Below are 27450 nucleotides of genomic sequence, written 5' to 3' on the forward strand. Positions count from 1 at the left end.
GGAGTGTAGCGGCAGGTTCTTGGCTCACTGCAATCTCCATCTCCACAAGCAATTCTTGTGCCTCAGCTTCCCGAGTAGCTAGGACCACAGGCATGCACCACCACACTCAGCCACGTTTTGTATTATTAGTAGAGACGGGTTTCACCATGTTGGCCAGGTTGGTCTCCAACTCCTGACCTCAGGTGATCCACCCACCTCGGCCTCCCAAAGTGCTAGGATTACAGGCATGTACCACTGCGCGTGGCCTTAATTAATTTCAATTTAGATAGCCAAATGTCACTAGTGTCTGGAAAGACCTGAGCTGGTTCAGATCGAGGCCGCAGTGTGCTGGCTAGTCTATCTCCCACTCTTCTAGTGAGATTGTTTTCTCGATCTCCAGTCTCCCCAACCCATCTGGAGGTGGGGCTCAAAGCCCCAAACCTCGAGTGTCATATTCGGTCTTTGGTTTGCAGCATGACCAGCTCCCATCCTCAGTCATCTTGTTAACATGAACTATATAGGGGCCCACCCCAAGTCATCTCATTAGCATAAACTGTCAGGAGTGGTCTGAGAGGCCCACAATGAATAAGATGGACATTCCTACCATTTGGGATTTAGAAGCTCAGGGGCATGATGATAGTTCACTGCAGCTTCAACCTTCTGGGGTCAAGCAATCCTCCTGCCCCAGCCTCCTGAGTAGCTGAGACAACAGGTACATGCCACCATGCCTGGCTGATCTTTATTTATTTATTTTTGGTAGAGACAGGGTCTCACTATGGTGCCCAAGCTGCTCTCAAACTCCTGGGCTCATGTGATCCTCGCGCTTTGATCTCCCAAAGTACTGGAGTTACAGGTATGTGCCACCACTTCTGGCCAAATTTGTTACTACACAGTGGTAAAGACAGACATCTGAGGTCGCAGTGAGCCAAGATCGTGCCACTGCACTCCAGCCTGGGTGACAGAGGGAGATCCTGTCTCAAAAGAAAAAAAAAAAAAGAAACTTAGTGGCCAGGCACAGTGGCTCAGGCCTATAATCCCAGCACTTTGGGAGGCTGAAGTGGGTGGATCACTTGAGCTCAGGAGTTGGAGACCAGCCTGGACAACATAGAGAAACCCTGTCTCTACAAAAGAAAAAAGAAAAAAAATTAGCTGCACATGGTGGTGCTGCCTGTAGTCCCAGCTACTCAGGAGGCTGAGATGGGTGGATCACCCAAGTCTGGGAAGTCGAGGCTAGAGTGAGCTATGATTGTGCTACTGTACTCCAACCTGGGCAATAGAGTGACACCCTATCTAAAAACAAAAACAAAAAAAACCAAGAAACCCAAGTGGGTTGATTGGGAAGCACAGGAACCAGAAGTTAAAATCATGAGGAAGCATCAGTGAAACCACAGGGTGTGGGGCATTCTATAGGACAACCACGCTGGCTTATCCCATGATTCAGTGCTATAAGAAAAATGAAGGAGTGCATATCAGTCAGGACTTTCCAGAGAAACAGAACCAATGGAATTTGTATAAATATATAAGAAGCAATATATTGCTGGGTACAGGCGCTCAAACCTTGTGATGGTTAATATTGAATGTCAACTTGATTGGATTGAAGGATGCAAAGTATCGATCCTGGGTGTGTCTGTGAGGGCGTTGCCAAAGGAGATTCATGTTTGAGTCAGTGGGCTGGGAGAGGCAGACCCACCCTCAGTCTGGGTGGACACCATCTAATCAGCTGCCAGTGCGGCCAGAATACAAAACAGGCAGAAAAACGTGAAAAGACTAGACTAGACCTGGCGCCATGGCTCACGCCTGTAATCCTAGCACTTTCGGAGGCCAAGACGGGTGGATCACTTGAAGTCAGGAGTTCAAGACCAACCTGGCCAATATGGCAAAACCCATCTCTACTAAAAATACAAAAAAATTTAGCTGGGTGTTGTGGTGCATGCCTGTAATCCCAGCTGCTCGGGAGACTGAGGCAGGAGAATAGCTTGAACCCAGGAAACAGAGGTTGTGGTGAGCTGAGATCACACTGCTGTACTCCAACCTGGGAGACAGAGTGAGACTCACCTCACCAAAAAAAAAGAAAAAAAAAAATGGCTAGACTGGCCTAGCCTCCCAGCCTACATCTCTCTCCTGTGCTGGATGCTTCCTGCCCTCCAACATCAGACTCCAAGTTCTTCAGCTTTGGGACTCGGACTGGCTTCCTTGCTCCTCAGCTTGCAGATGGCCTATTGTGGGACCTTGTGATCATGTGAGTTGATACTACATGTCTATCTTATTAGTTCTCTCCCTCTATAGAAACCTGACTAATCCACACCTGTAATCCCAGCACTTTGGGAGGGCAAGGCAGGCGGATCCCTTGAGGCCAGAAATTTGAGACCAGCCTGGGCAATGTAGTGAGACCCCATCTCTACAAAACATAATTTTAAATAAAATTAGCCAGGTGTGGTAGTGTGTGTCTATAATCCCACTCACTTGGGAGACTGAGGTGGGAGGATTGCTTGAGCCCAGACAGTGAAGGCTGCAGTGAGCCAAAGATCTCCCCATTGCACTCTAGTTTGGGTGGCAGAGTGAGATCTTGCCTAAAAAATAAAAAAGCCAGGTGCGATGGCTCACGCCTGTAATCCCAGCACTTTAGGAGGCTGGGGTGGGCAGATCACTTGAGATCAGGAGTTTGAGACTAGCCTGGCCAACATGGTAAAACCCCATCTCTACTAAAAATATGAAAATTAGCTGGACGTGGTGGCATGTGCCTGTAATCCCAGCACTTTGGGAGGCCAAGGCTGGCAGATCACGAGGTCGGGAGTTTGAGACCAGCCTGGCCAACATGGTGAAACCCCGTGTCAACTAAAAATACAAAAATACAAAAAAAAAAAATACAAAAAAATACAAAAAATATGCTGGTACATGCCTGTAGTCCCAGCTACTCGGGATGCTGAGGCTGGAGGAGAATTGCTTGAACCCAGGAGGTAGAGGTTGCAGCAATCCGAGATCATGCCACTGCACTCCAGCCTGGGCAACAGAGGGAGACTCCATCTCAAAAAAAAAAAAAAGGAAAAGAAAGCTATGTTTTATGAGGGATCGGCTCATTTGACTCTGGAGGCTGAGATGTCACACGATCTGCTGTGTGTAAGCAGGAGACCAGGGAAAGCTGGTGATGTGGTTTTGGTCCAAACTCAAGAGTGAGAACCGGGGAGCCAGCGTTGCGAGTGCCACTCCCAGTCCAAAGGTCCAAGGACCGGGAACACCAATGCCCAAGAGCAAGAGAAGATGGTGTCCCATCTTAAGAAGAGAGTGAGCCCGTTGACCCGGCCGCCTCCTTTCTATTGTACTCAGACCCTTGGTGGCAGCGTGGATGATGCCTGCCCACCTTGGTGAGGGCGATTTTCCTTACTCAGCCTGCCGATCCAAGTGCTCATCTCTCCCAGGAACGCCCTCCCAGACACACTAGAAACAATGTTCCACCAGCTATCTGAGCATTCCTTGCCCAGACTGACATGTAAAATTAACCATCAGTTAATTGTGTTAAAGAATTGAAGAGATTTAACAAAACAAGCACATGTCATATGCAGACATTGTTTGGATCTTGATGCAAACAAAAAACTACAAAAAGACATCTTTGGACGGGTGCAGTGGCTCACACCTGCAGTCCCAGCACTTTGCAAGGCAGAGATGGGCGGATCACCTGAGATCAGGAGTTCAACACCAGCCTAGACAACATGGTGAAACCCCATCTCTACTAAAAATACAAAAATTAGCCAGTTGTAGTGGTGCACACCTGTAATCCCAGCTACTGAGGAGGCCAAGACACAAGAATCCCTTGAACCTGGGAGGTGGAGGTTGTAGTGAGCTGAGATTGTATCCAGCCTGGGCGACAGAACAAGATTCTGTCTCAAAAAAATAAAGATATCTTTGAGAAAATTGCAGAACAGATATTAGATGATATTTAGTTAGGTATGATTGTTTTTGGTTTTTTTTTGAAATCGGGTATCAATTAAACATGCATATTGAAGTGTCTAGAGGTAAAATGAAATTATGTCATGGCTTTGCCTTAAAATATTTCAAAAACAACAACAGATTGGCAGAATGTTTCTGAGTATTGAAACAGAATGTATGGTACGTGGGGATTCATTATTTTATTCTTAATTCCATGTGTGTTTAAATTTTTCCAGTGTAAAAAGTTTTACAGTGGTGGTGTGCTCTTGTATTCCCAACTACCTGGGAGGGAGAAGTGAGAGATCTCTTTAGCCCAAGAGTTCAAGGCCAGCCTGGGCAACATAGTGAGACCCTGTCTCTTAAAAAAAAAAAGAAATGACCTGTGCGGTGGCTCACGCCTGTAATCCCAGCACTTTGGGAGGCCGAGACGGGTGGATCATGAGGTCAGGAGATCGAGACCATCCTGGCTAACACGGTGAAACCCTGACTCCACTAAAAATACAAAAAAATTAGCCAGGTGTGGTGGCGGGCGCCTGTAGTCCCACCTGCTGGGGAGGCTGAGGCAGCAGAATGGTGTGAACCCGGGAGGCGGAGCTTGCAGTGAGCCGAGATCACGCCACTGTACTCCAGCCTGGGTGACAGAGCGAGACTCTGGAAAAAAAAAAACACAACAAAACATTTTACACAAAGAAAAAGAAACTAGGCTGTGTGTTTGAAGTTTTTAAATAAGCATTTTATTTTTGAGTAGTTCAAAATGTACAGGAAAATTGCAATGCTTACATTTACATAATATTTACACAAATGTGAAATGTACATTTATCAAAACTATGAAATAAACTAAATATTTTAGTCTCAGAGTTCTGATTCTCACATCTGTAGAAGAATTGAGACTATTAGTTTTGTTTTTACTTTTTAATTTTAGTTATTGAAGTAATACACAGATAAATTATCTTTTAAAAAATATTTTTAATTTAATCTAAAGCTTGTATAAAATTTTAAGAGTCACATAATTTCCCGAGGCTTATGATAAACAGCGTCCCATACTCCAACCTTCCTGAATTGTCTCCTTCCCAAAACTTTTTTTTTTTTTGAGACAGAGTCTCTCTCTGTCATCCAGGCTGGAGTGCAGTGGTGCGATCTCGGGTTCAAGCGATTCTTCTGCCTCAGCCTCCCAAGAAGCTGGGATTACAGGTGCCCGTCACCATGCCCAGCTAACTTTTGTACTTTTAGTAGAGATGAGGTTTCACCATGTTGACCAGGATGGTCTCAAACTCCTGACCTCAAGTGATCTGCCCACGTTGGCCTCCCAAAGTTCTGGGATTACAGGGGTGAACCACCACACCTAGCCCCAACATTATTTTTAGTGGTGCCTTGTGGTATTTACCTCCACATTTCTAAGTAATATGCTGGTTTTTATTTATCATTTTTAGACATTATTCATATCTACTATGAAAGATGAGAATAAGCACTTTAACACTCCCCCTCACTTTCACCTTTTCTCCTTTTCTTCCCAATATGGCAATATCCAAATTTTTGGCTAAATCAATATTTAGGTTTTATTTATGCTATTGTAACAATGAGCCATGCAGTGAATTATATTTCATTTCCTTTTTCCTACAACCTTTTGTTTTCCTAGGGTTAATAATTGCCTCTCGTTTCTTTTTCTTTTGAGATGGAGTCTCGCTGTGTCACCAGGCTGGAGTGCAGTTATGCTCTCTCAGCGCACTGCATCCTCTGCCTCCTGGGCTCAAGCATTTCTCCTCCCTCTGCCTCCAGAGTAGCTGGGATTACAGGCACACACCACCACGCCGAGCTAATTTTTGTATTTTTAGTAGAGACAGGGTTTCACCATGTTGTCCAGGCTGGTCTCGAACTCCTGACCTCAAGTGATCTGCCCACCTTGGCCTCCCAAAGTGCTGGGATTACAGGCATGAGCCATTGCGCCCGGCCTTCTCATTAGTTTTCTATGCCACCAGCACTAATTGTTCCCAAACCATCTAAATTGTAAAAAACAAATAAGCACACCCTGTCCCCCAAGTTGCAGTGCAGCGATGTGATCATAGCTCACTGCAGCCTGGAACTCCCACACTCAAGTGATACTGTCATGTCAGCCTCCTGAGTAGCTGGGACTACAGGCACTCACCACCATGCCTGGCTGATTCTTAAATTTTTTTTTTTGGTGGGGAGGGGACAGAATCCCACCCTGTCACCTAGGCTGGAGTGCAGTGGTGCTATCTTGGCTCACTGCAACCTATGACTCCTGGATTCAAGTGATTCTCTTGCCTCAGCCTCCCAAGTAGCTGTGATTACATGCACATACCACCATGCCCAGCTAATTTTTTTGTATTTTTAGTAGAGACGGGGTTTCACCATATTGGCCAGGCTGGTCTGGAACTCCTGACCTCAGGTGATCAGCCTGCCTTGGCCTCCCAAAGTGCTGGGATTACAGGTGTGAGCCACTGCACCAGCCTGATTTTTTTTTTTTTTTGAGACAGAGTTTTTCTCTTGTTGCCTCGTCTGGAGTGCAGTGGCGCAATCTCGGCTCACTGCAACCTTTGCCTCCCCGGTTCAAGCGATTCTCCTGTCTCAGCCTCCCGAGTAGCTAGGATTACATGCGCCACCACAACCAGCTAATTTTGTATTTTTGGTAGAGACAGGGTTTCTCCACGTTGGTCAGGCTGGTCTCAAACTCCCAACCTCAGGTGATCTGCCCACCTTGGCCTCCCAAAGTGCTGGGATTACAAGTGTGAGCCGCCACGCCCAGCCCTAGCCTGATTTAAACATTTTTCTCTTTTTGTAGAGAAGTTATCTCCCTAGGTTGCTCAGGCTGGTCTCGAGCTACTGAGCTCAAACAGTATGCCCAACTCTGCCTCCCCACGTGCTGGGATTACAGGTATACACCACTGTGCCTGGTCTACTTTTCATTTGGCCAAACATCAGGTTTCTTATCAGTTTCATTTTTCTAGAAAAAGTCTTCCTGGAAGCCTTCTCTCCCAATGTGGGCTCATCGTTCTCTAGGTTTGCTGCACTGCTGTCTTTCTGGGGTTCTTTTTGCCTCTCTCTTATATTGGATCTTATATTTCTTCTTTGGTTTTCTCTTCCCCCACTTTTTTTTTTTTTTTTTTCCTGGATTACATTCTCCAGTAGTTCCCTAAGAAAGGATAAGTGAGGCCAGGTGCAGTGGCTCACGCCTATAATCCCAGCACTTTGGGAGGCCGAGGCGGGTGGATCACTTGAGGTCAGGAGTTTGAAATCAGCCTGGCCAACATGGTGAAATCCTGTCTCTACTATAAAACTATAGAAATTAGCTGGGCATAGTGGCACATGCCTGTAATTCCTGCTACTCAGAAGGCCGAGGCAGGAGAATCACTTGAACTCGGGAGGTGGAGGTTAGAGTGAGCCGAGATCGTGCCACTGCAGTCCAGTCTGGGCAACAGAGCCAGACTGTCTCAAAAGAGAAAAGAAAAAAAAGGATAAGTGGAAATAAGTTTTCTGATGCATCCTGTATCTGACTGTTTGGCTGTGTGTAGAATTCTAGGTTGAAAATTGTTGCCTCTTGGAATTTTGAAGGCATCGATCTATGTTCTCTAGTTTTCAGGGAGAATTTCTTACCACCTGCTTCTTGACCATTTGGATGTGATCTGCTTTTTCTCTCCATAAGCACCAGAGGTCTTTGTATTCTGTCTGTCCTAGTTTATCAATCTTCTTTTTTTTTTTTTTTTTTTTTGAGATAGAGTCTCTTTCTGTTGTTCAGACTGGAGTACAGTTGTGCAATCTCAACTCACTGCAGCCTCTGCCTCCTGGGTTCAAGTGATTCTCCTGCCTCAGCCTCCCAGGTAGCTGGGATTACGGGCATGTGCTACCACCACGCCCAGCTAATTTTTTGTATTTTTCAGTTAAGATGGGTTTTATCCTGTTGGCCAGGCTGGTCTGGAATTCCTGACCTCAAGTGATCCGTCCACCTCAGCCTCCCAAAGTGCTGGAATGACAAGCATGAGCCACCGCGCCTGCCCCCTACCCCCTGCTTTTTTTTTTTTTTTAAAAGACAGAGCCTCACTATCGCCCATGTTGGAGTGCAGTGGCGAGATCTCGGCTCATTGCAGCTTTGACCTCCCCAGCTTAAGCAATCCTTCCACCTCTGCTTCCCAAGTAGCTGGGATTAACAAGCACCCGCCGCCATGCCTGGCTAATTTTTGTATTTTTAGTAGAGACAGGGTTTAACCATGTCGGTCAGGCTGGTCTTGGACTCCTGACTGCAGGTGATCCACTCACCTCAGCCTCTTAAAGTGCTGGGATTACAAGCATGAGCCACCGTGCCTGGCCTTAACCTTTGTTTTTTTTTCTTTTTTTTTTTTTTGAGATGGAGTCTTGCTCTGTCACCCAGGATGGAGTGCAGTGGTGCGATCTCAGCTCACTGCAACCTCTGCCCCCCAGGTTCAAGTAAATCTCCTGTCTCAGCCTCATGGGTAGCTGGAATTATAGGCGTGCACCACCAGGCCCGGCTGATTTTTTTTGTGTTTTTAGTAGAGACGGAGTTTCACTGTGTTGGCCAGGCTGGTCTCAAACTCCTGACCTCAGGCAATCTGCCCGCCTCAGCCTCCCAAAGTGCTGGAATTACAGGCATGAGCCACTGTGCCTGGCCAACCTTCTATCAGTTGTGCTTTTGGTGTCATATTTAAGAAACCATTGCCTAACCCAAGGTGATGAAAATTTATATGTATGTGTTTTTATAAGAGTTCTATAGTTTTTGCTCTTTTATTTAGGTGTATGATCCCCTTTGAGTTAATTTCTGTGTGTGGTGTGAGGTGGGGAATAACATCCCCATTTTACAAATAAGGAGACTGAGACAACAATTGGTTATGTGACTTGTCTGTGGTTACACAGCCACTCAGTGATGTTGTTCAGAATTTGTACCCAGGCCATTGGGCTCCACAGTCAGCTGCCAGCCCCTAACTTGTTCTCAGAGCTAGAGTAAGAATTCTTGAGTTTCATTCACAGTCAGCCGCTAATGCTCTTCTCTGTCTTCATGGTTTCTTCCAGCTTCAATTTGCTCTCAGTACTAAGACGGTACATTTCCCCTGGTCTTTTCTGAAGCAGGCCTCTATCCCAGGAGTATGTACCAGGTATTATGTATCAACTGAAAACAGTGTCCTCAGGGTCCCACTCTGTTCCCAGGGAGCAGGCCAGGACCTCAGAGCTGTAGGAAGCTTTGTTGTCTTCATTATCTAGAAATTAAAAGCCGGAGGTAGGATAATTCTCAGGAGTCCTCTCTCCTTCTGATGAAAGAACACAAACATCCTCATAAGCCACCTGCTAATGCATGATGTCCTCCTGGGTGGCTGCTTTTCTGCACAAGGAGAAGTCCCCAAAGCCCCTTTCCTTTTCTCTGTGCTGTGGATGATGGACTTTGTACATTAGCTCAGAGCCATTTTTGAGCCTGTCTGGGGACCTGGGTATCTTTTGTCCTCAGTGGTTCCTGTGGATACCAGCCAAGTATTCCTGGGGGGAAAAGGTTCTTGGTATTAGAGTAGAAGAGATTCTTCTACTAGAAACCCTATCCATCCCTTCCTGTCCTCCTACCCACCACTGCTATGGCTATTTCATAGCACTCACACCACTGTGTTGGGCTTCCTGTGTTTTAGTGTGTCCTGCTCTAATTTCTTTAAGTTATGTTTTGTCTGAATTAGACCATCCTTTATTGGGCTTAGAACACTCTGGTTAAACTGAAATTTCTGCCAGGCACAGTGACTCACTCCTATAATCCCAGCACTTTGGGAGGCCGAGGCAGGTGGATCACCTGAGGTGAGGAGTTTAAGGCCAGCCTGGCCAACATGGTAAAACCCCATCTTTACTAAAAATACAAAAATTAGCCACGTGTGGTGGTGTATGCCTATAGTCCCAGCTACTCGGGAGGCTGAGGCAGGAGAATCGCTTGAACCTGGGAGACAGAGTTTGCAGTGATCCGAGATTGTGCCAATGCACTCCAGCCTGGGCAACAGAGTAAGACTCCATCTCAAAAAAAAAAAAACCCGGCCGGGCGCGGTGGCTCAAGCCTGTAATCCCAGCACTTTGGGAGGCCGAGACGGGCGGGTCACGAGGTCAGGAGATCGAGACCATCCTGGCTAACCCGGTGAAACCCCGTCTCTACTAAAAAATACAAAAAACTAGCCGGGCGAGGTGGCGGGCGCCTGTAGTCCCAGCTACTCGGGAGGCTGAGGCCGGAGAATGGCGTGAACCCAGGAGGCAGAGCTTGCAGTGAGCTGAGATCCGGCCACTGCACTCCAGCCTGGGCGACAGAGCGAGACTCCTTCTCAAAAAAAAAAAAAAAAAAAAAACCAACAAAAAAAAAAAACCCCAAAAAACAAAAAAACAAAACACACACAACAAAACCCTAAAATTTCTCTCAAAAAGGACATTCATTTGTTCTGAAGAGACACTTGATTCAAGGCAGCAAATTGAGTCTTTTTTTTTTTTTCCCCCCGGAGACTTGCTCTGTCGCCCAAGCTGGAGTGCCGTGGTGTGATCTTGGCTCACTGTAGCCTTGACGTCCCGGGCTCAAGTAAATCTTTCTGCCTCAGCCTCCCGAGTAGCTGGGACTATAGGGACATGCCACCATACCCAGCTTGCTTTTTGTAGAGATGGGGTTTCACCATGTTGCCCAAGCTGGTCTCAAACTCCTGAGCTCAAGCTATCTGCCTGCCGAGGCCTCCCTCCCAAAGTGTTGGGATTACAGGCATGAGCCACTGAGCCTGGCCTGTAGTTGTTTTTGCAATCTATTTAGAACCTGATTCGAGTCTGTATCTTTCTACTATTGAACCCCCAAATCAAAGATTTCATTACAGCCAAATATTATGATGTCACATTCAATTAAAATAATCATGTGCTAGAATCTTGGGTTTTGGAGATTAGTTGTTTATTTACTTATTTATATTTGAGAGATAGGGTCTTGCCCTATCATCCAGACTGAAGTGCAGTGGTGCAATCATAGCTCACTGCAGCCTCGAACTCCAGGGCTCACACCATCCTTTCACTTCAGCTTCCCAAGTAGCTCACATTACAGGTGGGAGCCACCATGCCCAGCTGGTCATTATTTTTTAAAAAATTTTATTTATTTATTTTTGAGACACGGTCTTGCTCTTTTGCCCAGCCTGGAGTGCAGTGGCACCATCTTGGCTTACTGCAACCTCTGCCTCCCGGGTTCAAGCGATTATCCTGTCTCAGCCTCCTGAGTAGCTGAGATTACAGGCGCATACTACCAGGCCTGGCTAATTTTTGTATTTTTTAGTAGAGACAGGATTTCAGCATGTTGGCCAGGCTGGTTTTGAACTCCTGACCTCGACTGATCCACCGGCCTTGGCCTCCTAAAGTGCTGAGATTACAGGCGTGAGCCACCATGCCCAGCCTGGTTGTTTGATTATTCTTATTTTTATCTCTAGCTATCTATCTATGAATGACAGTCTCGCTGTTGCCCAGGCTAGAGTGCAGTGGCATCATCTCAGCTCACTGCAACCTCCACCTCCCGGGTTCAAGTGATTTTCCTGCCTCAGCCTTAGTGATTTTCCTGCCTCAGCCTCCTGAGTAGCTGGGATTACAGGTGCCCGCCACCACACCCAGCTAATTTTTGTATTTTTAGTAGAGACGGGGTTTCACCATGTTGGCCAACCGTGTAGCTAGGACTACAGGCATGCGCCATCATGCCTGGCTTTTTTTTTTTTGTATTTTTAGTAGAGATGGGGTTTCGCCATGTTAGCCAGGCTGGTCTCAAACTCCTGACCTCAAGTGATCCACCCACCTTGGCCTCCCAAAGTGCTGGGATTACAGGAGTAAGCCACTGTGCCATGACTTTTTTTTTTTTTTTGAGACAGAGTCTTGCTCTGTCACCCAGGCTGGAGTTTGGTGGCAAGATCTCAGCTGCAACCCTGTCCTCCTCCTGAGCCCAAGTGATCCTCCTACCTCAGCCTCCCAAGTAACTGGGACTACAGGCAGCACCATGTGCAACGAATTTGTTTCACTAATTTTTGTTTGCGGGGTTTCGCTATGTTGGCCAGGCTGGTATTGGACTCCTGAGCTCAAGTGATCTGCCCGCCTCAGCCTCTCAAAATGCTGGGATTACTGGTCTGAACCACTGCGTCCAGGCAGGCAGTTTTTCTTCTTTCGAGACACAGTCTCTCTCTGTTACCCAGGCTGGAGTGCAGTGGCGTGATCTCAACTCACTGCAACCTCACCCTCTCGGGCTTAAGCAATTCTCCCACCTCAGCCTTCCAAGTAGCTGGGACTACACGTGTGTATCACCATACCTGTTAATTTTTGCATATTTTGTAGAGATGGGGTCTCACTATGTTGCCCAAGTTGGTCTCAAGTTCCTGGACTTGAAGGATACTCCCACTTTGGCCTCCCAAAGTGTTGGGATTATAGGTGTGAACCACAGCACCCAGTCCATGACTTTTTGTTTTTGAGATGGAGTCTCATTCTTATTGCCCAGGCTGGAGTTCAACGGCACGATCTCGGCTCACCAGTCTCTGCCTCCCGGGTTCAAGCGATTCTTCTGCCTCAGCCTCCCAAGTAGCTGGGATTACAGGCACCTGCCACCACGCCCGGCTAATTGTGTGTTTTTAGTAGAGAAGGGGTTCCTCCATGTTGCTCAGGCTAATCTTGAACTCCTGACCTCAGGTGATCCACCCACCTCGGCCTCCCAAAGTGCCAGGATTACAGGCGTGAGCCACCGTGCCTGGTCCAACACTTTCTAAAATTACGTGAGGCCCGGCGTGGTAGCTCACGCCTGTAATCCCAGCACTTTGTGAGGCCAAGGCAGGCAGATCACCTAAAGTCAGGCATTTGAGAACAGCCTGGCCAACATGGCAAAACCCCATCTACCAAAAAAAAAATTCCTGGGCGTGGTAGCACACACCTATAGTCCCAGCTACTCGGGATGCTGAGGCAGAAGAATCACTTGAACCCGGGAAGCGGAGGCTGCAGTGAGTTGAGATCGCACCACTGCACTCCAGCCTGGGTGACAGTCTCAAAAAGAAAAAACAATTACATATGGACTGTTGGCCAAATCCTGGCCAGTCTTACTTAGTAGTCTTATGGCTACTAAATACAGAATGAAATGGGTGGGACTAGGAGAAAGGGAAGGAATTCCAAGATGATGGTGAGAAACAGGGGTGCAATTAAGCTAAAAGCCTTACCCTCTTGTGTTCTCTGTAGATATTCTTTTGACCTAGGCTGTTCTCTATGTCCTGGGCTCAAGCGATCCTGCCTCGGCTTCCCAAAATGCTGGGGTTATAGGCAGGAGTCACCGTGCTCGGCCTAACCTTCCCTCTGTCGGACAGAATAGAGTATGTGGGGAAATGGGAAGGGCACATCGGAGTCGCCCGGGTTCTAACCACTATTCACCTCCCCTCCGGTACCCTGTGCTCCAGGTGGGTGTCAACCCATCAATCCTCCCAAGAGCAGGAGTTTCACAAAGATGGGGACAGAAAGCGGGCAGTGTTCACCCTCCCTCCTACCATCGCCACTGGTACATTTGTTGCTTAAGAGCACAGATGGGGCCAGGTGCGGTGGCTCACGCCTGTAATCCCAGCACTTTGGGAGGCCGAGGTGGGTGGATCACCCGAGGTCAGGAGTTCAAGACCAGCTTGGGCAACATGGTGAAACCTCATCTCTACTAGAAACAAAAAAGAAGAAAAAAAACTTAGGCACGGTGGCACTTGCCTGTAATCCCAGCTACTCGGGAGGCTGAGACTGGAGAATCTGTTGAGCCAGAGAGGTGGAGGCTGCAGTGAGCTGAGACTGAGCCATAGTACTCCAGCCTGGCGGCAGAATGAGACCGTCTCAAAAAAAGCATAGATGGACTAAGTTGTTATCTTGGTCTAGCCACTCACAGGCTGTGTCACTTACCTCTTGTAGCTCAGGACTGCTTGAAATAACAGCAGCCATACCCTGTACTAACGTTCTATGGATTAAATGGGCTCATGTACAGTAAGTAGTTAACACCGTTTGTTTCATAGCTCTTCGCAATGGAACAGTAGGCAGCTGAAGAAAGAACTGATACGAGGTGATTACCAGTGCTGTTATGTTACATAATAGTAATGTACCAACGTGATATTTCTTGAATTTGCTAACTCTACTGTGGTTATGTAAAAGAATATCCTTTTCCTAGACGGCTCATACTTTGTGACTAACTGTGTGTACAGAAAAAGATGAGGCAGAACCGTAGGGAATCCAGGTGAAAGGCCGTCAGGGAGCTCACCACATTGCACTTTCCAGACTAATGGAAACCATTCTCAAAAAAAGAGGTTAAACGAAAAGAAAGAAATGGTAGTTCTTAGTTTTATTACAACCTTGTATTTTCTGGCAAAAAGATAAATCTAAATGCATGATCTCTGGGCACACAGCTCAAGCGTCAGCCTCGAGATGACCTAAGCAGCAAAAATTTGGCCTATTTAATAAAAATGCACAGGCACTTGCAGCCGCATTTACTAGAAAAATATTATCCTTTGGAAATTCCTTTCTCGAAGATTGGCTCCAGGGCGCTCTTCTGTTTGTATCCAATTCCCTTTCCTTGGCAGGCGGCCAGGTGCTCCAGACGCTCACAGGCCATGGGACAGCCCAGTTCCCTGCAGACCCAGCAGGGCATGGCGGGGCAGAGCCGCACCGTGAAGCCCACCTGTTATTTCCATCGGGTGGTCCTGGAGATGACACGGCTGGGGAAATGGGACACCGGAACTCCACAGTGGCCAGAACACCCATCCAGTTTGCCTGCGGGAACTCGCACTTCACCTTTTCTTCACAAACTTCTTTCTGGAAGCGTTGGGATTCAAGCGTCTCCGCCCAGCTCCCAAGGTGCTGTCCCGGACCTGCAGGGTAGCTGAGCGGCTGGAGACGTCATTCTCCACAAAGGGCGACACCCCGGCAATGTAGTCAGGGGCGAACACGTTGGTTTTCTGCCTGGCCTTTCGGGAGAGTCGCAGCTGAGGGAAGCGCTGATCCTCGGTGAGGTGGGGGTTGACGGCGTATTTGCCCCCTTTGGGAGTGGGAAGCGAGTACTGGAAATAAGACAAGGAAGGGCCATTAGAAGAAGGGGAGCCACAGTCACACAAGGCGCAGCCGACCTTGCAGATCCTGGTGCAGGCAGATGACAGCTGGTGGTAACTGACTGCCTACCATGTGCTACGTGGGACATGCCGCCACCTCCCACTTGATTCCCACCTCAATTCACACATGAAAGACCGAGCATGGTATTTTGACTACGTACCTTCAGCTAAAGACAATACAGAAATAGAAATACAAAACATTCCAGTGTGTATTTATACACACATGTATATATTTCCTAGCTCTGTCCATTGGAGCCAAGACGCAATGATACCCCAGGACAAGAGACACACCCAGTCTCCAGATCTTTACTTCTAAAAACCCTCCTGCGTAAAAACGAGCTCCTGAGAGAAATGGCAGATTCTGGCGCACAGGCGGGAGACGGCTGAGAGGCCGGGAACTTCTTGTTACGCCAGAAAGTTGTGTTGAAAGAGTACCTGGGATCTGTCAAAAGAACACAGGCTCCCACTGGCCACAGGCTGGCACAATGCGAGGCTCAAAATGACTGACAGATCACAACCTGTAGACTATAACACAGATCCACAAGACCACACTCATAGAAATCAATACATGGGAATAAAGGAAAGTTCCTCCTTACAGTAGAATACCAGGCCATAACCATGGAAGGAATGACAGAAAATCACCATTTGGCAATCATCACTCTAATCACTGTTTCAGGCAACTTTAGTTAAGTTCAACGAGAAATAATATATACATAGTCTCAGTCTCTTTCTACAAATTAAGTATTATAAATAACTTTACAGGGGATGAAGGTAGCAGAAGCCACTGAACCAAGCGATCAAGGTTAGTATCACCAGTACATTATACAACTAATTATTTACCCGCTGAAATGAAGTCCTGAGAAGGACACAGCAGGATCACTTCTGGGGTGTTCCTGCCAAAACTGCACAGCCCCATCTCATCCAATCCCGAGGAAATGCCAGACTCACCCAAGGGGAGGGACGTTCTACAAAGGAACGGGCTGCTCATAGTTTTCAAAAGCGTCAGGGTCATCAAAGACAAAAGACTGAGAAAGGACCCCAGACGAAAAAAGACGAGATGACAAAATGCAGCGTGTCACTCTAGACTGGATTCTCCACCCAAAAAATCTCCTTTTGTCAGGAAGTTTGTAGAACAACTGGTAAAATCTGGATTTGGGTTTGCAGATTACACAGTGGTATTGCAGCAATGCTGATTTCTTGATTTAGATAAAGTCCTTGTTTCAAGGCAAAAGGGCATTATGTGCACAATTTACTCAAATGGTTCAGGAAAAAAAAATGTACATGTATAAAGAGAAAGCAGATGTGGGTACATGATTAACCCTGGGAAATCCAGGTGACGGGTAAACAGGAATTGCTGGCCGAGTGCAGTGCCTGACGCCTGTAATCCCAGCACTTTGGGAGGCTGAGGTGGGCAAATCACCAGAGGTCAAGAGTTGGGGACCATCCTGGCCAACATGGCAAAACCGTCTCTACTAAAAATAAAAAAATTAGCCAGGCACGGTGGCGTGCGCCTGTAATCCCAGCTACTTGGGAGGCTAAGGCAGGAGAATCGCTTGAACCCAGGAGGTGGAGTTTCAGTGAGCCAAGATGGCGCCACTGCACTCCAGCCTGGGCGACAGAGTGAGGCCCTGCCTCAAACAACAAAAAACCCCCAGAAATTGTTTATGCTGTCTTTACAACTTTTCTGTAAGTTGAAAATTATTTCAAAATTGAAAGGTTTTCATGCACGCGTGGCTATTTTACTGTTGGGAGAGGCCAGTGCCACTCATGCCGCTCATTTGTCCTCTAATCCTTCCCTCCCGGTTCTCTGTTGGCAGCTGCTACTGATGTACCCCATCAGGCCTTCTGTGCTGTGCTTTCCACACCCGTTCCTCTCTGCACCATGGGCGTCCCGAGACCCTGACCATCCTTCAAGTCCTGCACAAATCTAACCTCTGCCTTACTCCAAATGAGCTCCCGCTTCGTGAGCCACCACTGCCGCCTTTCACAGTTACTGCCCGGATGACCGGTCGCTTCTCAGGAGATGGCATGTGTGCATTCTCCCTGCTCCGTCTTGGTACCTAGGTCCCAGGCTTTCAATCCCTGATCTTGCAGAAATGACTAGACTGCTTTTCTTTTGCCCTTTCTGTTCTTTTCGACTCTGGCGTGGGGAGGGGACTGGGAGAGGCGCCACTCACCCGGAGGCCGCGGGGGTTCAGCACCTTGGGGTTGCGGGAGAAGTGCATGTGCAGGGCGCCGTCGTCGCTGACGGTCACGGACACTTTCTTCAGGGTCTTGTTCCCACAGTGAGCACAGAACACTCGGCTCATGTCAGACGTTGTCCTGGGAGACACAAAAGGAGACGATCTGTGCCAAAGCCACAGGCAGCAAACGCCTCCCCAGAGTACAAGGTGGATCCCAGGCCTCAGTAGAAGAAACAGGGAAGGGCTGAATCGCACCACACATGTCACAAAGATGGAGGCCACTGAAGCTGTCAGCAAAGGGCCGCCGCGTCCCTCTGAGGGATAGATAAACCACAGGAGGGGCGGGTAAGGAAGTGTGCAAGCGAGCAGGATGCAGTTAGGTGAATCCCGAACCGTTCCTACACACCGCCAGGCTCTGTTCTGTAGGGTTCACATCACTAGTCCTGGGAGGGGGAGGATGGCACCATCTCTATTTTCCAGATGGAGAAACTGAGGCAAGTTAAGGCAGCTTGCTCAAGGTCACCCAGCTGGTCCATGGCAGATAAACCCAGGCAGTCTGGCTCCAGAATCAATGCCCTTCACATCACGGCACTTTCTCGAGGGGCACCTCGTCACACCATGAGCTACCTTCTCTCCAAATGGCAGCCTGGGTGGTAACTCGGGAGCAGCTCTGGAGGCGGCAGAGCGTATTAATGAGACAGGAAACACACTGCCGTGGTTGAACGAAGCCCAGGCGCTGAGGACAGACCCAAGGCCTCCCCCGCCTATGCGCTCTAAGCCCTGTGGACAGTGGACCCTGGACAGGAGGAAGTTGCTGCTGCCAACGGCAAAGCAGTGGCCCTGGTCCCTGTTCTTCTGGAGTTCTCCATCAGTTCCCAATGGTCAAGACACAAGAGCTGGGTGGAATAGCTGGAGAAGCCAAATGCCTTACCCGAAGTCTCTTGTGAGTTGAACTAAGCACCTCGTAACAAGTGTTGGGACCTAATTATTTTGTACAGCAAACTGTGCAGTCACGGGGCTAATCTGACAAGAATGAAGAACATTCCAAGTGTTTCTAAGAATTGAGTGTTAATCTGGTGAATTTAGTGCTTCTGTAACAAAGGATGTTGGAGAAAATGGAATTTTATGAAGCCAGGAGCTTTACTGTCATGAGCCTGAAACAGCAAAATGACATGAAGCTTCAGAGGAAGGCGCGGGCCACTCTGAGGAGCGGCAGAGCCACACTGGCTGGCGGGGCTGGGCCCCAAGCCTGAGTGCTGGGTTATGCTCAGGCCTTCAGGGAATGAGGCTTCACACAGGCAACTCCCCGCCCAGTGGAAGAGCTGGGGACCCAGAGAGGCACCTTTGATGTTTCAGAAAGTTCCTCATGGGCCTCTACGAGGGCACCACCAGATGGATCTACATGATGCCTCCAGACCCAGCCTGAGCCTGTGGAGTGGCTGATGCCACCCTAGAGTAGGTCCCCAGGCCACATTCCATCAGCAAGGCTGCGGCAGAGGCTCTTCCACGCCAACCAGGCGGTCTCCAGGGTCCCAGAGGCCTCCCTACAGAACACCAGCCCTCACCACAGGAACCAACTCAAGAGTCAGAAAAGCAACGAGAGGTCAGTGGTCAAGAAACTAACAGTTCACCCGACAGGCACACTGCTTATGTACCAGATACCACAGAGTCCTTGACACGACTGTCTTCCTAGTTCCTCACAACCACCTTCTCAATCTTATTAACAATCTGATAGGGCCGGGTGTGCTGGCTCAAGCCTGCAATCCCAGTTCTTTGCAAGGCCGAGACAGGCACATCACTTGAGCTCAGGCATTTCAGATCAACCTAGCCAACATAGTGAAACCCTGTTACTACTAAAAATACAAAAAGTTAGCCAGATGTGGTGGTGGGTGCCTGTAGTCCCAGCTACTTAGGAGGCTGGGGCAGGAGGATCACTTGAACCCAGGGGGCAGAGATTGCAGTGAGCCTATACTGTGCCACTGAACTCCAGGCAACAGAGTGAGACTGTCTCAGAAAAAACCAAAACAAAAATACGAAGCCGGGTGCAGTGGCTCACGCCTGCAATCCCACCACTGTGGGAGGCTGAGGCGGGCGGATCAGAGGTCAGGAGATCAAGACCATCCTGGCTACCACGGTGAAACCCGCCTCTGCTAAAAATACAAAAAATTAGCCAGGCGTGGTGGCATTGTGCCTCTAGTCCCGGCTACTCAGAGGCTGAGGCAGGAGAATCGCTTGAACCTGGGAGGCAGAGATTGCAGTGAGCCGAGATGGCGCCACTGCACTCCAGGCTGGGCAACAAGAGGGAAACTATCTCAAAAAAGAAAAAAAAAAAAAAAGAATCTGAGAGGTGGATGGTTCACGCCTAAAATCCCACCACTTTAGGAGGACAAGATAAGAGGATTGCTTGAGGCCAGGAGTTAAAGACCAGCCAGGGCAACATAGTGAGACCTCATCTCAAAGAAAAGAATCTGAAGCATAAAGAAGTGAATCAGCTTTTGCAAAATCACCCTGGCAGCAGGACACAGAATCTGGATTTGAACCCATGTACTCTTCTTTTTGTAAATAGAAAATCTCTCATGTATAAAGCAGACAAAACATGATAAACCCCCATGTGTCCATCACCCCCCACCCCCCGCTTCAAAAACTATCAATTCACGGCCAATCTTATTTCATCTCCACCCCCACCCACTCCTTCTACTTGTGGATTATGTCAAAGCAAATCCCAGACATTCCAAGGACAAACGTTTCAGTATGTACCGCTAAAGAATGAGGCTCACTGTTCCAGAACCCATGTCCCTAACCTCATGCCACTGAGATAAGGTGGGAGGTCCCTGGCAACCTCTGTCCCCAAGTTCTCGGGGGTGCCCAGGTGGAGACAGAACCCAGGCCCCAGAGGAATGACAAGCTGGAAGAAACATACATTAATGTAGGGTACTCTTTAAATAAGTCTGTAGAAGAAACAGGAAGAGTGGGCTGGGCGTGGTGGCTCACACCTGTAATCCCAGCACTTTGGGAGGCTGAGGTGGATGGATCATTTGAGGTCAGGAATTTGAGACCAGCCTCACCAACATGGTGAAACCCCACCTCTACTAAAAACATACAGAAATTAAATTAGCCAGGTGCAGTGGTATGTGCCTCTAGTCCTAGCTACTTGAGAAGCTGAGGCAGGAGAATCACTTGAACCCAGAAGGCAGAGGTTGCAATCTCAGAGTGAGCTGAGATTGTGCGACTGCACTTCAGCCTGGGCTACAGAGCGAGACTGTGTCTCAAAACAAAAAAAGAAACTGTGTGTTCCACAGAGGGCACCAGGGCCAGGTCACCAGCTACGTACTTGAAACAGCCGTGGCAGCGCAAGATGTAGCTCCGGGCCTCCCGAATCAGCATGCCGTTCACCGCCAGCACGTGCAGCCCCATCTGCAGCAGAACATTCTACAACCACAAGTTAAAGAAGAACTCAATTTTCTTGTCATCAATTTTCTTTTCACATCAATTTTGTAATCACAGTTATGGGAACTTCACAAACCCTGCGTTGCCCATATTCCTTGGCTTTTGTGAAGGAAACTCAGCCTGGGGAGGCCTCTCAAGATGTGTAAACGAGGACGAAGACTCAGATGTCTTTCTAACACTGTCCTGGAGCCTGTGTTTGTCATTTTCCATGACCTGTCATTAGCAAGCTCTCTCAATGGACATTTTATTTTGTCTGGGGCAAATATACGCATTGCTGGCTGAAAACTCTCTCTCCCTGTCTTAAGAATCTGACTGACCACATGACATTATATACACTGAAAAAATAATAAATAGTAAACATTAAACATTTACTGTACTATACAAATGTCATCATATCACGATTGTCTAGCCTCTAAGCAAAACGAAAAATCACCAAGGGCACAGGTGGTTTCCAGAACCAGGAAAACAAGCGCTGCGCAGCACCAGCTCCGTGTACACTGTACACCTCGGTGGGACCACTGCTGATGACGTGTGTGATACGTGGGGCTCAGGCCACCCGACCCACCTGCATGGCGAAGTCTGTGGTCACGCAGCCAACCCGCACGTCCTTGGGGACGTCACATTGCTCCAGCTCCTGCTGGATCTGCTTGATGTTATTGGGGGTTATCCAGCCACCCCCGTCGTCATCGCTGTCATCTTTTCTGTCTTTAAACCCGTTTTCTTCCTCCTCCTCCTCCTCCTCGCTTGGAACATCCTCACTTCTGTCAATCTGAAACATCAACAGACCTTTCAAACTCCCAGCCCACAGGAGCAGTGGGGGAGACGTTGAGCTGTCGTCCGAAGACCAAAAGTCAAGGCCTCACCAGCAGCTCCTGCAGTTCATGATCGATGCTGGGCAGAGGGTTTCTCCAGAACATGAAGGAACTAAATTCCAGGTTCTCAGGCTCACAAGCTGGGTGTCCTTTCTCTGTTTCTTGAGGGGATTTAGGCTGAAATCAAAAGAAACAATTTTAAAACCTGAAAATCCATCTGTAGCCTTTCAGGTTACAGATGAAATCGCATATGACAAACAAGTCAGATCGGACACGGCTGGACAAACTATGTTATTGGTCCACGTAAATTTAGTTCACTGTGAACACATAACTTACAGAAATGTGACATGTTTCAGAAAAGAGCATGAAGAGCCTAGCTTGTCTAAGAAATTACCTTGGAGGGCAGATGGAAACCAGAAATGTGCAGAGGTGTTTCTGGGTGCTGAATCGATGAGCTCACTTTAACCTTTAAAAAAACAAAAAACATATTTTACCTCTTGTTATCAAAGTTAAAGATACCCAGTTTTTTTTTTTGGCCGGGCGCAGTGGCTCATGCCTGTAATCCCAGCACTTTGGGAGGCCAAGGTGGGTGGATCACCTGAGGTCAGGAATTGGAGACCAGCCTGGCCAACATGGCGAAACCCTGTGTCTACTAAAAATACAAAAAATTAGCCGGGTGAGTGCAGTGAGCCGAGATCACACCACTGCACTCCAGCCTGGGCGACAAGAGCGAGACTCTGTCTTAAAAAAAAAAAAAAAAAAAAAAGATATCCTTTTTTTTTTTTTGAGATAGGGTCTTGCTCTTATCACCCAGGCTGGAAGGCAATGGCACAATCTCGGCTCACTGAAACCTCCGACTCCCAGGTTCAAGCGATTCTCATGCCTCAGCCTCCCAAGTAGCTGGGATTACAGGCGTGTGCCACCATGCCCCACGGATTTTTGTATTTTTTAGTAGAGATGGGGTTTCGCCACGTTGGTCAGGCTGGTCTCAAACTCCCAGCCTCAAGTGATTTACCCATCTCAGCCTCCCAAAGCGCTGGGATTACACATGTGAGCCACTGTGCCTGGCTGACATCCAGTGTTTAAAAAAATCAGAGAATAAAAATAAAAAAATAGCTGGGTGTAGTGGCTGAGGTAGGAGGATTGTTTTGGGCCAGGAGTTTGAGACCAGCCTGGACAAAAGTGACACCCTATCTCTGTAAACAAATTTTAAAATTAGCCAGGCATGGTGGTGTACACCTATAGTTCCAGCTACTTGGGAGGCCGAGGTAGGAGGACTGCTTGTGCTCAGGAGCTTGATGCTGCAGTGAGCTGTGATTAGCGCCACTGTACTCTAGCCTAGGTGATAGCAGGATCCTGTCTCATTAAAAAACAAACAAAAAACAAGTGTGGTAGTTCATTCCTGTAATCTCAGCATTTTGGGAGGCCAAGGTAGGGGGATGGCTTGAGCCCAGGAGTTTGAGATCAGCCTAGGCAACACAGTGAGACCCCATCTCTCTTAAAAAAAAATTTGAAGGTAGTTTCAACTAGTGCAAAAATAGGAGTCCACCATAGTTTTGGTGACTTTAGGCAGAGAAGATTAAGCAATTGTTTGTCAACACTATTGAAAATGAACTATTATTAGGTTAAACTTTTTGGCTTCTAAAATCCTCTGGCTTAGAAATAGACAATGGGCACAGGCACAAATTTATCAGTCTCTTCAACCTAGCCATACTGGGTAAGACCCTAAAAGCACAACAGGAGTCAGAGTTTTGAAGGAAGCAAAGGTTTGAAAAAACACTTGCACGTACTTAGTGTTCCTTCTTTTTTACCTCCAGAAAACTCTCTTTTTTTGAGATAGGGTCTCACTGTCACCCAGGCTGGAGTGCAGTGGTGTGATCACAACTCACTGCAGCCTCAATCTCCTGTGCCCAGGTGATCCTCCTGCCTCAGCCTCTCAAGTAGCTGGGACTAAAGGTGCACACCACCAGGCCTGGATAGCTTTTTTTTTTTTTTTTTGGTAGAGATGGGGTTGCCTAGGCTGGTCTCAAATGCCTAGGCTCAAGTGATGCTCCTGCCTTGGCCTCCCAAAGCCCTGGGATTATAGGCATAAGCCATAGCACCTGGCCAGAAAGAACTGTGTTTTTAAAAAATTATTATATAGATAAATAGATTTTTATTCTTTTTGCATTTTCCAAATTTAAACCTTTCCTCAGAACCTACAGATCAAAAGAGACTAATCAGGAGGCTAAGGTGGAAGGACCACTTGAGCCCAGGAGTTCTGAGACCAGCCTGGGCAACACAGGTAGACCCTGGATGAAGGGGGAAAAAAAAGGGACTGAAACACATTTGCCAATTGTAATGTATGAACCTCAAACTCTTAACATTTACAGAACAACTGAGGAATGTGAACGCTGACTGGATATTTGATAACAGGCATTACTATTAATTTTGTGTAGGTGTAATGATGGCTTTAAAGTTGAGAGTCTTGATCTTTAGAGACATACCAAGAAATAACTATCAGTGAAATACTACACAATGTCTGAGTTTAAAATACTCAGGGCTGAGGCCTGGCATGCTGGCTCATGCCTATAATCCCAGCACTTTGGGAGGCTGAGGTGGGCGCATCACCTGAGGTCAGGAGTTCGAGACCAGCCTGACCAACATGGCGAAACCCCGTCTCTACTAAAAATACAAAAGTTAGCTGGGCCTGGTGGTGGGCACCTGTAATCCCACCAACTACTCAGGAGGCTGAGGCAAGAGAATCGCTGGAGGTGGAAGTTGCAGTGAGCTGAGATCACGCCATTATATTGCAGCCTGGGCAACAGAGCAAGACTCCATCTCAAAAAAAAAAAAGTACTCAGGACTGTGGATCAGTATAGATGAATACAGACTAGCTATGAGATAACTGGAGGGGGATGATGGGGACCCTGGGTCCATTACACTAGTCCTTCTACTTTTGTGTATCTGATCGTTCCCACAACGTAAAGCTTCTAAAAACCCATCCTCTTGATTTACCTTCTGTGGTTCCTGTTTTAGGTGAGACACTCCAACAAACTCTGCTTCCAGCTGGTATGTGAGCGCAAGCACTTGGATGTCCGTGGCAGACAGGCTGGGGTAGTCTCCTGTTTTCTTTGAAAACTCAGTCACTGTAAACAACAGATTTCCATCTTCAGTTAGAGGCAAAAAGCCATATGACCTTGGATAACCAGCGGAAGTATCAAAATGATTTAGAACACATCAAAACAATGGAAGTATCAAAACAATTTAGAAAGGATCACTGTGTCATGAAAAGTCTTAACATTTTCATCCATTTTCTGACCTTTCCCTACATGCAGTTGAGAAATTTGTATTCTCCACCACCAAGACTCATGCCAGTTAGGTTTACTGTAACACCCTTATCAAATGCAGAGGAAGGAGCAGAAAGTTGGCTGGGGCAGGGTGTGGTGGCTCACACCTGTAATCCCAACACTTTGAGAGGCTGAGGTGGGCAGATCACTTGAGGTCAGGAGATCAGCCTGGCCAACATGGTGAAACCTGTCTACTAAACATACAAAAATTATTTGGGTGTGGTAGCAGGGGCTTGTAATCCCAGCTAGTCGGGAGGCTGAGGCAGGAGAATCGTTTGAACCCGGGAGGCAGAGGTTGCAGTGAATCAAGATTGTGCCACTGCACTCCAGCCTGGGTGACAGAGTGAGACTCCTTTTAAAAAAAAAAGAAAGTTGGGGTGCGGTGGCTCATGCCTCACCACGGGAGGCTGAGGTGGGTAGATCACTTGAGGTCAGGAGTTCGAGACCCACCTGGCCAACATGGTGAAACCCCTTCTCTCCTCAAAATACAAAAATTAGCCAGGCATGGTGGCACGTGCCTATAATCCCAGCTACTCGGGAGGCTGAGGCAGGAGAATTGCTGAAACCCGGGAGGTGGAGGCTGCAGTGAGCCAAGATCGTGCCACTGCACTCCAGCCCGGGCAACACAGCCAGACTCCAGCTCAAAAAAAAAAAAAAAGTTTCAGATTTAGAAGCATTCTGGATTTCAGATCCAGGATGCTCAACTTGTAATTGTAGTAGTCTATGAGGAAACAAAAAGCACTTGCTTAATGCATAATAAATGTCAGCTGTTCGACTGCTGTTATTCTCCAGTCATCCATAATAAACATTTAAAATTTCCTACTTTGGGAGGCCGAGGCGGGTGGATCACGAGGTCAGCAGATGACACCATCCTGGCCAAATAGTGGCCGAGATGGTGAAACTCTGTTTCTACTAAAAATACAAAAAAAATTAGCCGGGCGTGGTGGCGGGCGCCTGTAGTCCCAGCTACTTGGGAGGCTGAGGCAGAATGGCGTTGAACCTGGGAGGCGGAGTTTGCATGAGCGGAGATTGCGTCATTGCACTCCAGCCTGGGCGATAGAGCAAGACCCCATCTTGGGGGAAAAAAAACAAATTTCCTGAAATTAACAGAGAGATGTCTCCTAATACACTGGTACAAGGAACATTAGGTATACTGCTCTTATTTCCTTAAAAACAGACATTAGCAGCAACTACAATTTACTGTCCACTTACTGTGCACTAGGCACTGCATTAAAAGCTTTACGTGTTAATTCATTTCATCCTTTGCCAATCTTCAGAAGTACTATTAGTATTTCCTGGGAAAGATTTAGTAAGTTGGCAAAGATCACAGAGCTACTAAGTTGGTGGAGAAAATCGTAGAAATCACAGAAGAGGTAACATCATCTCCACTATCAGCCTCTAACCTCTAAAACACTTCCAAACACTGAGGGGCCTTTCCTGGGTATCACCTTGATTCCCAACAAGAGAACAACGCTGACTCCTAAGCCAAGAGACAATTGTTTAATTTTCTTTATTTTTTATTTTTTTTGAGACGGAGTCTCGCTCTGTCGCCCAGGCTGGAGTACAGTGGCGCGATCTCGACTCACTGCAACCTCCACCTCCGGGTTCAAGCAATTCTCCTGCCTCAGCCTCCTGAGAAGCTGGGATTACAGGAGCAGGCCACCACGCCCAACTAATTTTGCATTTCTAGTAGAGACGGGGGTTTCCCCATGTTGGCCAGGCTGGTCTCGAACTCCTGACCTCAGGTGATCAGTTCGCCTCCGCCTCCTAAAGTGCTGGGATTACAGGCCGTAAGCCGCCGCGCCCAGTTTAATTTTCTTTCACATTTAATACAATGCCTTAAAAGCACTCCCTTTTTAAAGCTCTGTCAGGTGCACATCTTTATATCCAGTTAATCAGCCTAATCTACTGAAAAGAAATGTACAAGAGTAGTAGCAAGAGATCAAAGCTCTTATTTTAAATCCAAATAAATTTATTGCGTGTCTGCAAAGTGTTTAACACTGTGCTGACTGCCATATTCCTCAGTTCATGCTCACAGCAACCTTGGAGACAGATACAATTATTATTCCCATTTTGCAGATGAGGTAAACGAGGCCCAAATTTGAATGTTATGCCCGAGGGCATACAGCTAGTTACTGGCTGACTCTAGACCCAGGAAGCCTGTCTCCTACCACTATCTCCTAGGAAGTGCTGGCTCTAAATCTACTGCTCTGATAAGGCAGCTAGACCCCAACTCGCACCCAAGTGGGTGCCATCTGCGCCCAGGACCCCACCTTCCCATCAACGCTGGGGCAGAGGCACTCACCCAGCCGCACGTATTCCGGTAAGGGCTCCTTGAACCGCAGCTCGTAGGGCAGGACAGCGAGCCGCCTGCGTGTGGCCTTGTCCCGAATCTCAGTGACCACCTCCCGGATGGTGTAAATGTTCTTCCCGATGTCCTGCGGACAGAACGCCCCAGCTCAGACCCGCCCGCACCAAGCAACGCTCCGCCCGACTCCACGCACTCCCAGAGGGGCGGTCAGCCCAGATCTTTCTTGTCCCGGAGGGAGCTCCCCGTACCTGCAGAGCCGCATCCCGCAGGAAAGCCCCAGCGTCCGCCACAACGTGCTCTACTGGAGCCATGTTGGCGGCGTGAGCAGGGAACGCGCATGCGCACGGAGCTTGCGCCTGCTCCTCTGTC

General features: G+C 47.8%; 1 protein-coding gene across 2 annotated transcripts; it reads right to left on the reverse strand.

The window, feature by feature from the left end:
* Positions 1-14221: 14221 nt before the first annotated feature.
* On the reverse strand, positions 14222-27450 carry NOB1 (NIN1 (RPN12) binding protein 1 homolog). 2 transcript variants are annotated; one of them, XM_025370449.1, is made up of 9 exons: positions 27330-27444; positions 27076-27208; positions 24439-24569; positions 21836-21907; positions 21493-21618; positions 21195-21398; positions 20514-20611; positions 17177-17321; positions 14222-14951 (listed from the first exon to the last, which is right to left on the reverse strand). In XM_025370449.1, the coding sequence occupies exons 1-9, from the start codon at positions 27390-27392 to the stop codon at positions 14682-14684; spliced, it is 1242 nt and encodes a 413-aa protein (XP_025226234.1). In that variant the 5' UTR covers positions 27393-27444; the 3' UTR covers positions 14222-14681. The 2 variants fall into 2 exon arrangements, with proteins under 2 accessions (XP_025226234.1, XP_025226235.1); XM_025370450.1 differs by lacking the exon at positions 24439-24569 and having other exon boundaries at positions 27330-27450.

The sequence above is a fragment of the Theropithecus gelada genome, chromosome 20, assembly GCF_003255815.1.
Source record: "Theropithecus gelada isolate Dixy chromosome 20, Tgel_1.0, whole genome shotgun sequence".
NCBI classification, from domain to species: Eukaryota; Metazoa; Chordata; class Mammalia; order Primates; family Cercopithecidae; genus Theropithecus; species Theropithecus gelada.

Excerpts from the sequence above, each read along its gene's own strand:
- NOB1 (XM_025370449.1), bottom strand. The coding sequence starts at position 27,392 with ATGGCTCCAGTAGAGCACGTTGTGGCGGACGCTGGGGCTTTCCTGCGG. Across the intron at positions 27,209-27,329 it reads TGCGGGATGCGGCTCTGCAG|GACATCGGGAAGAACATTTA; the intron begins GTACGGGGAGCT and ends TTCTGTCCGCAG. Across the intron at positions 17,322-20,513 it reads CGCTGCCACGGCTGTTTCAA|GACAACGTCTGACATGAGCC; the intron begins GTACGTAGCTGG and ends TGTGTCTCCCAG.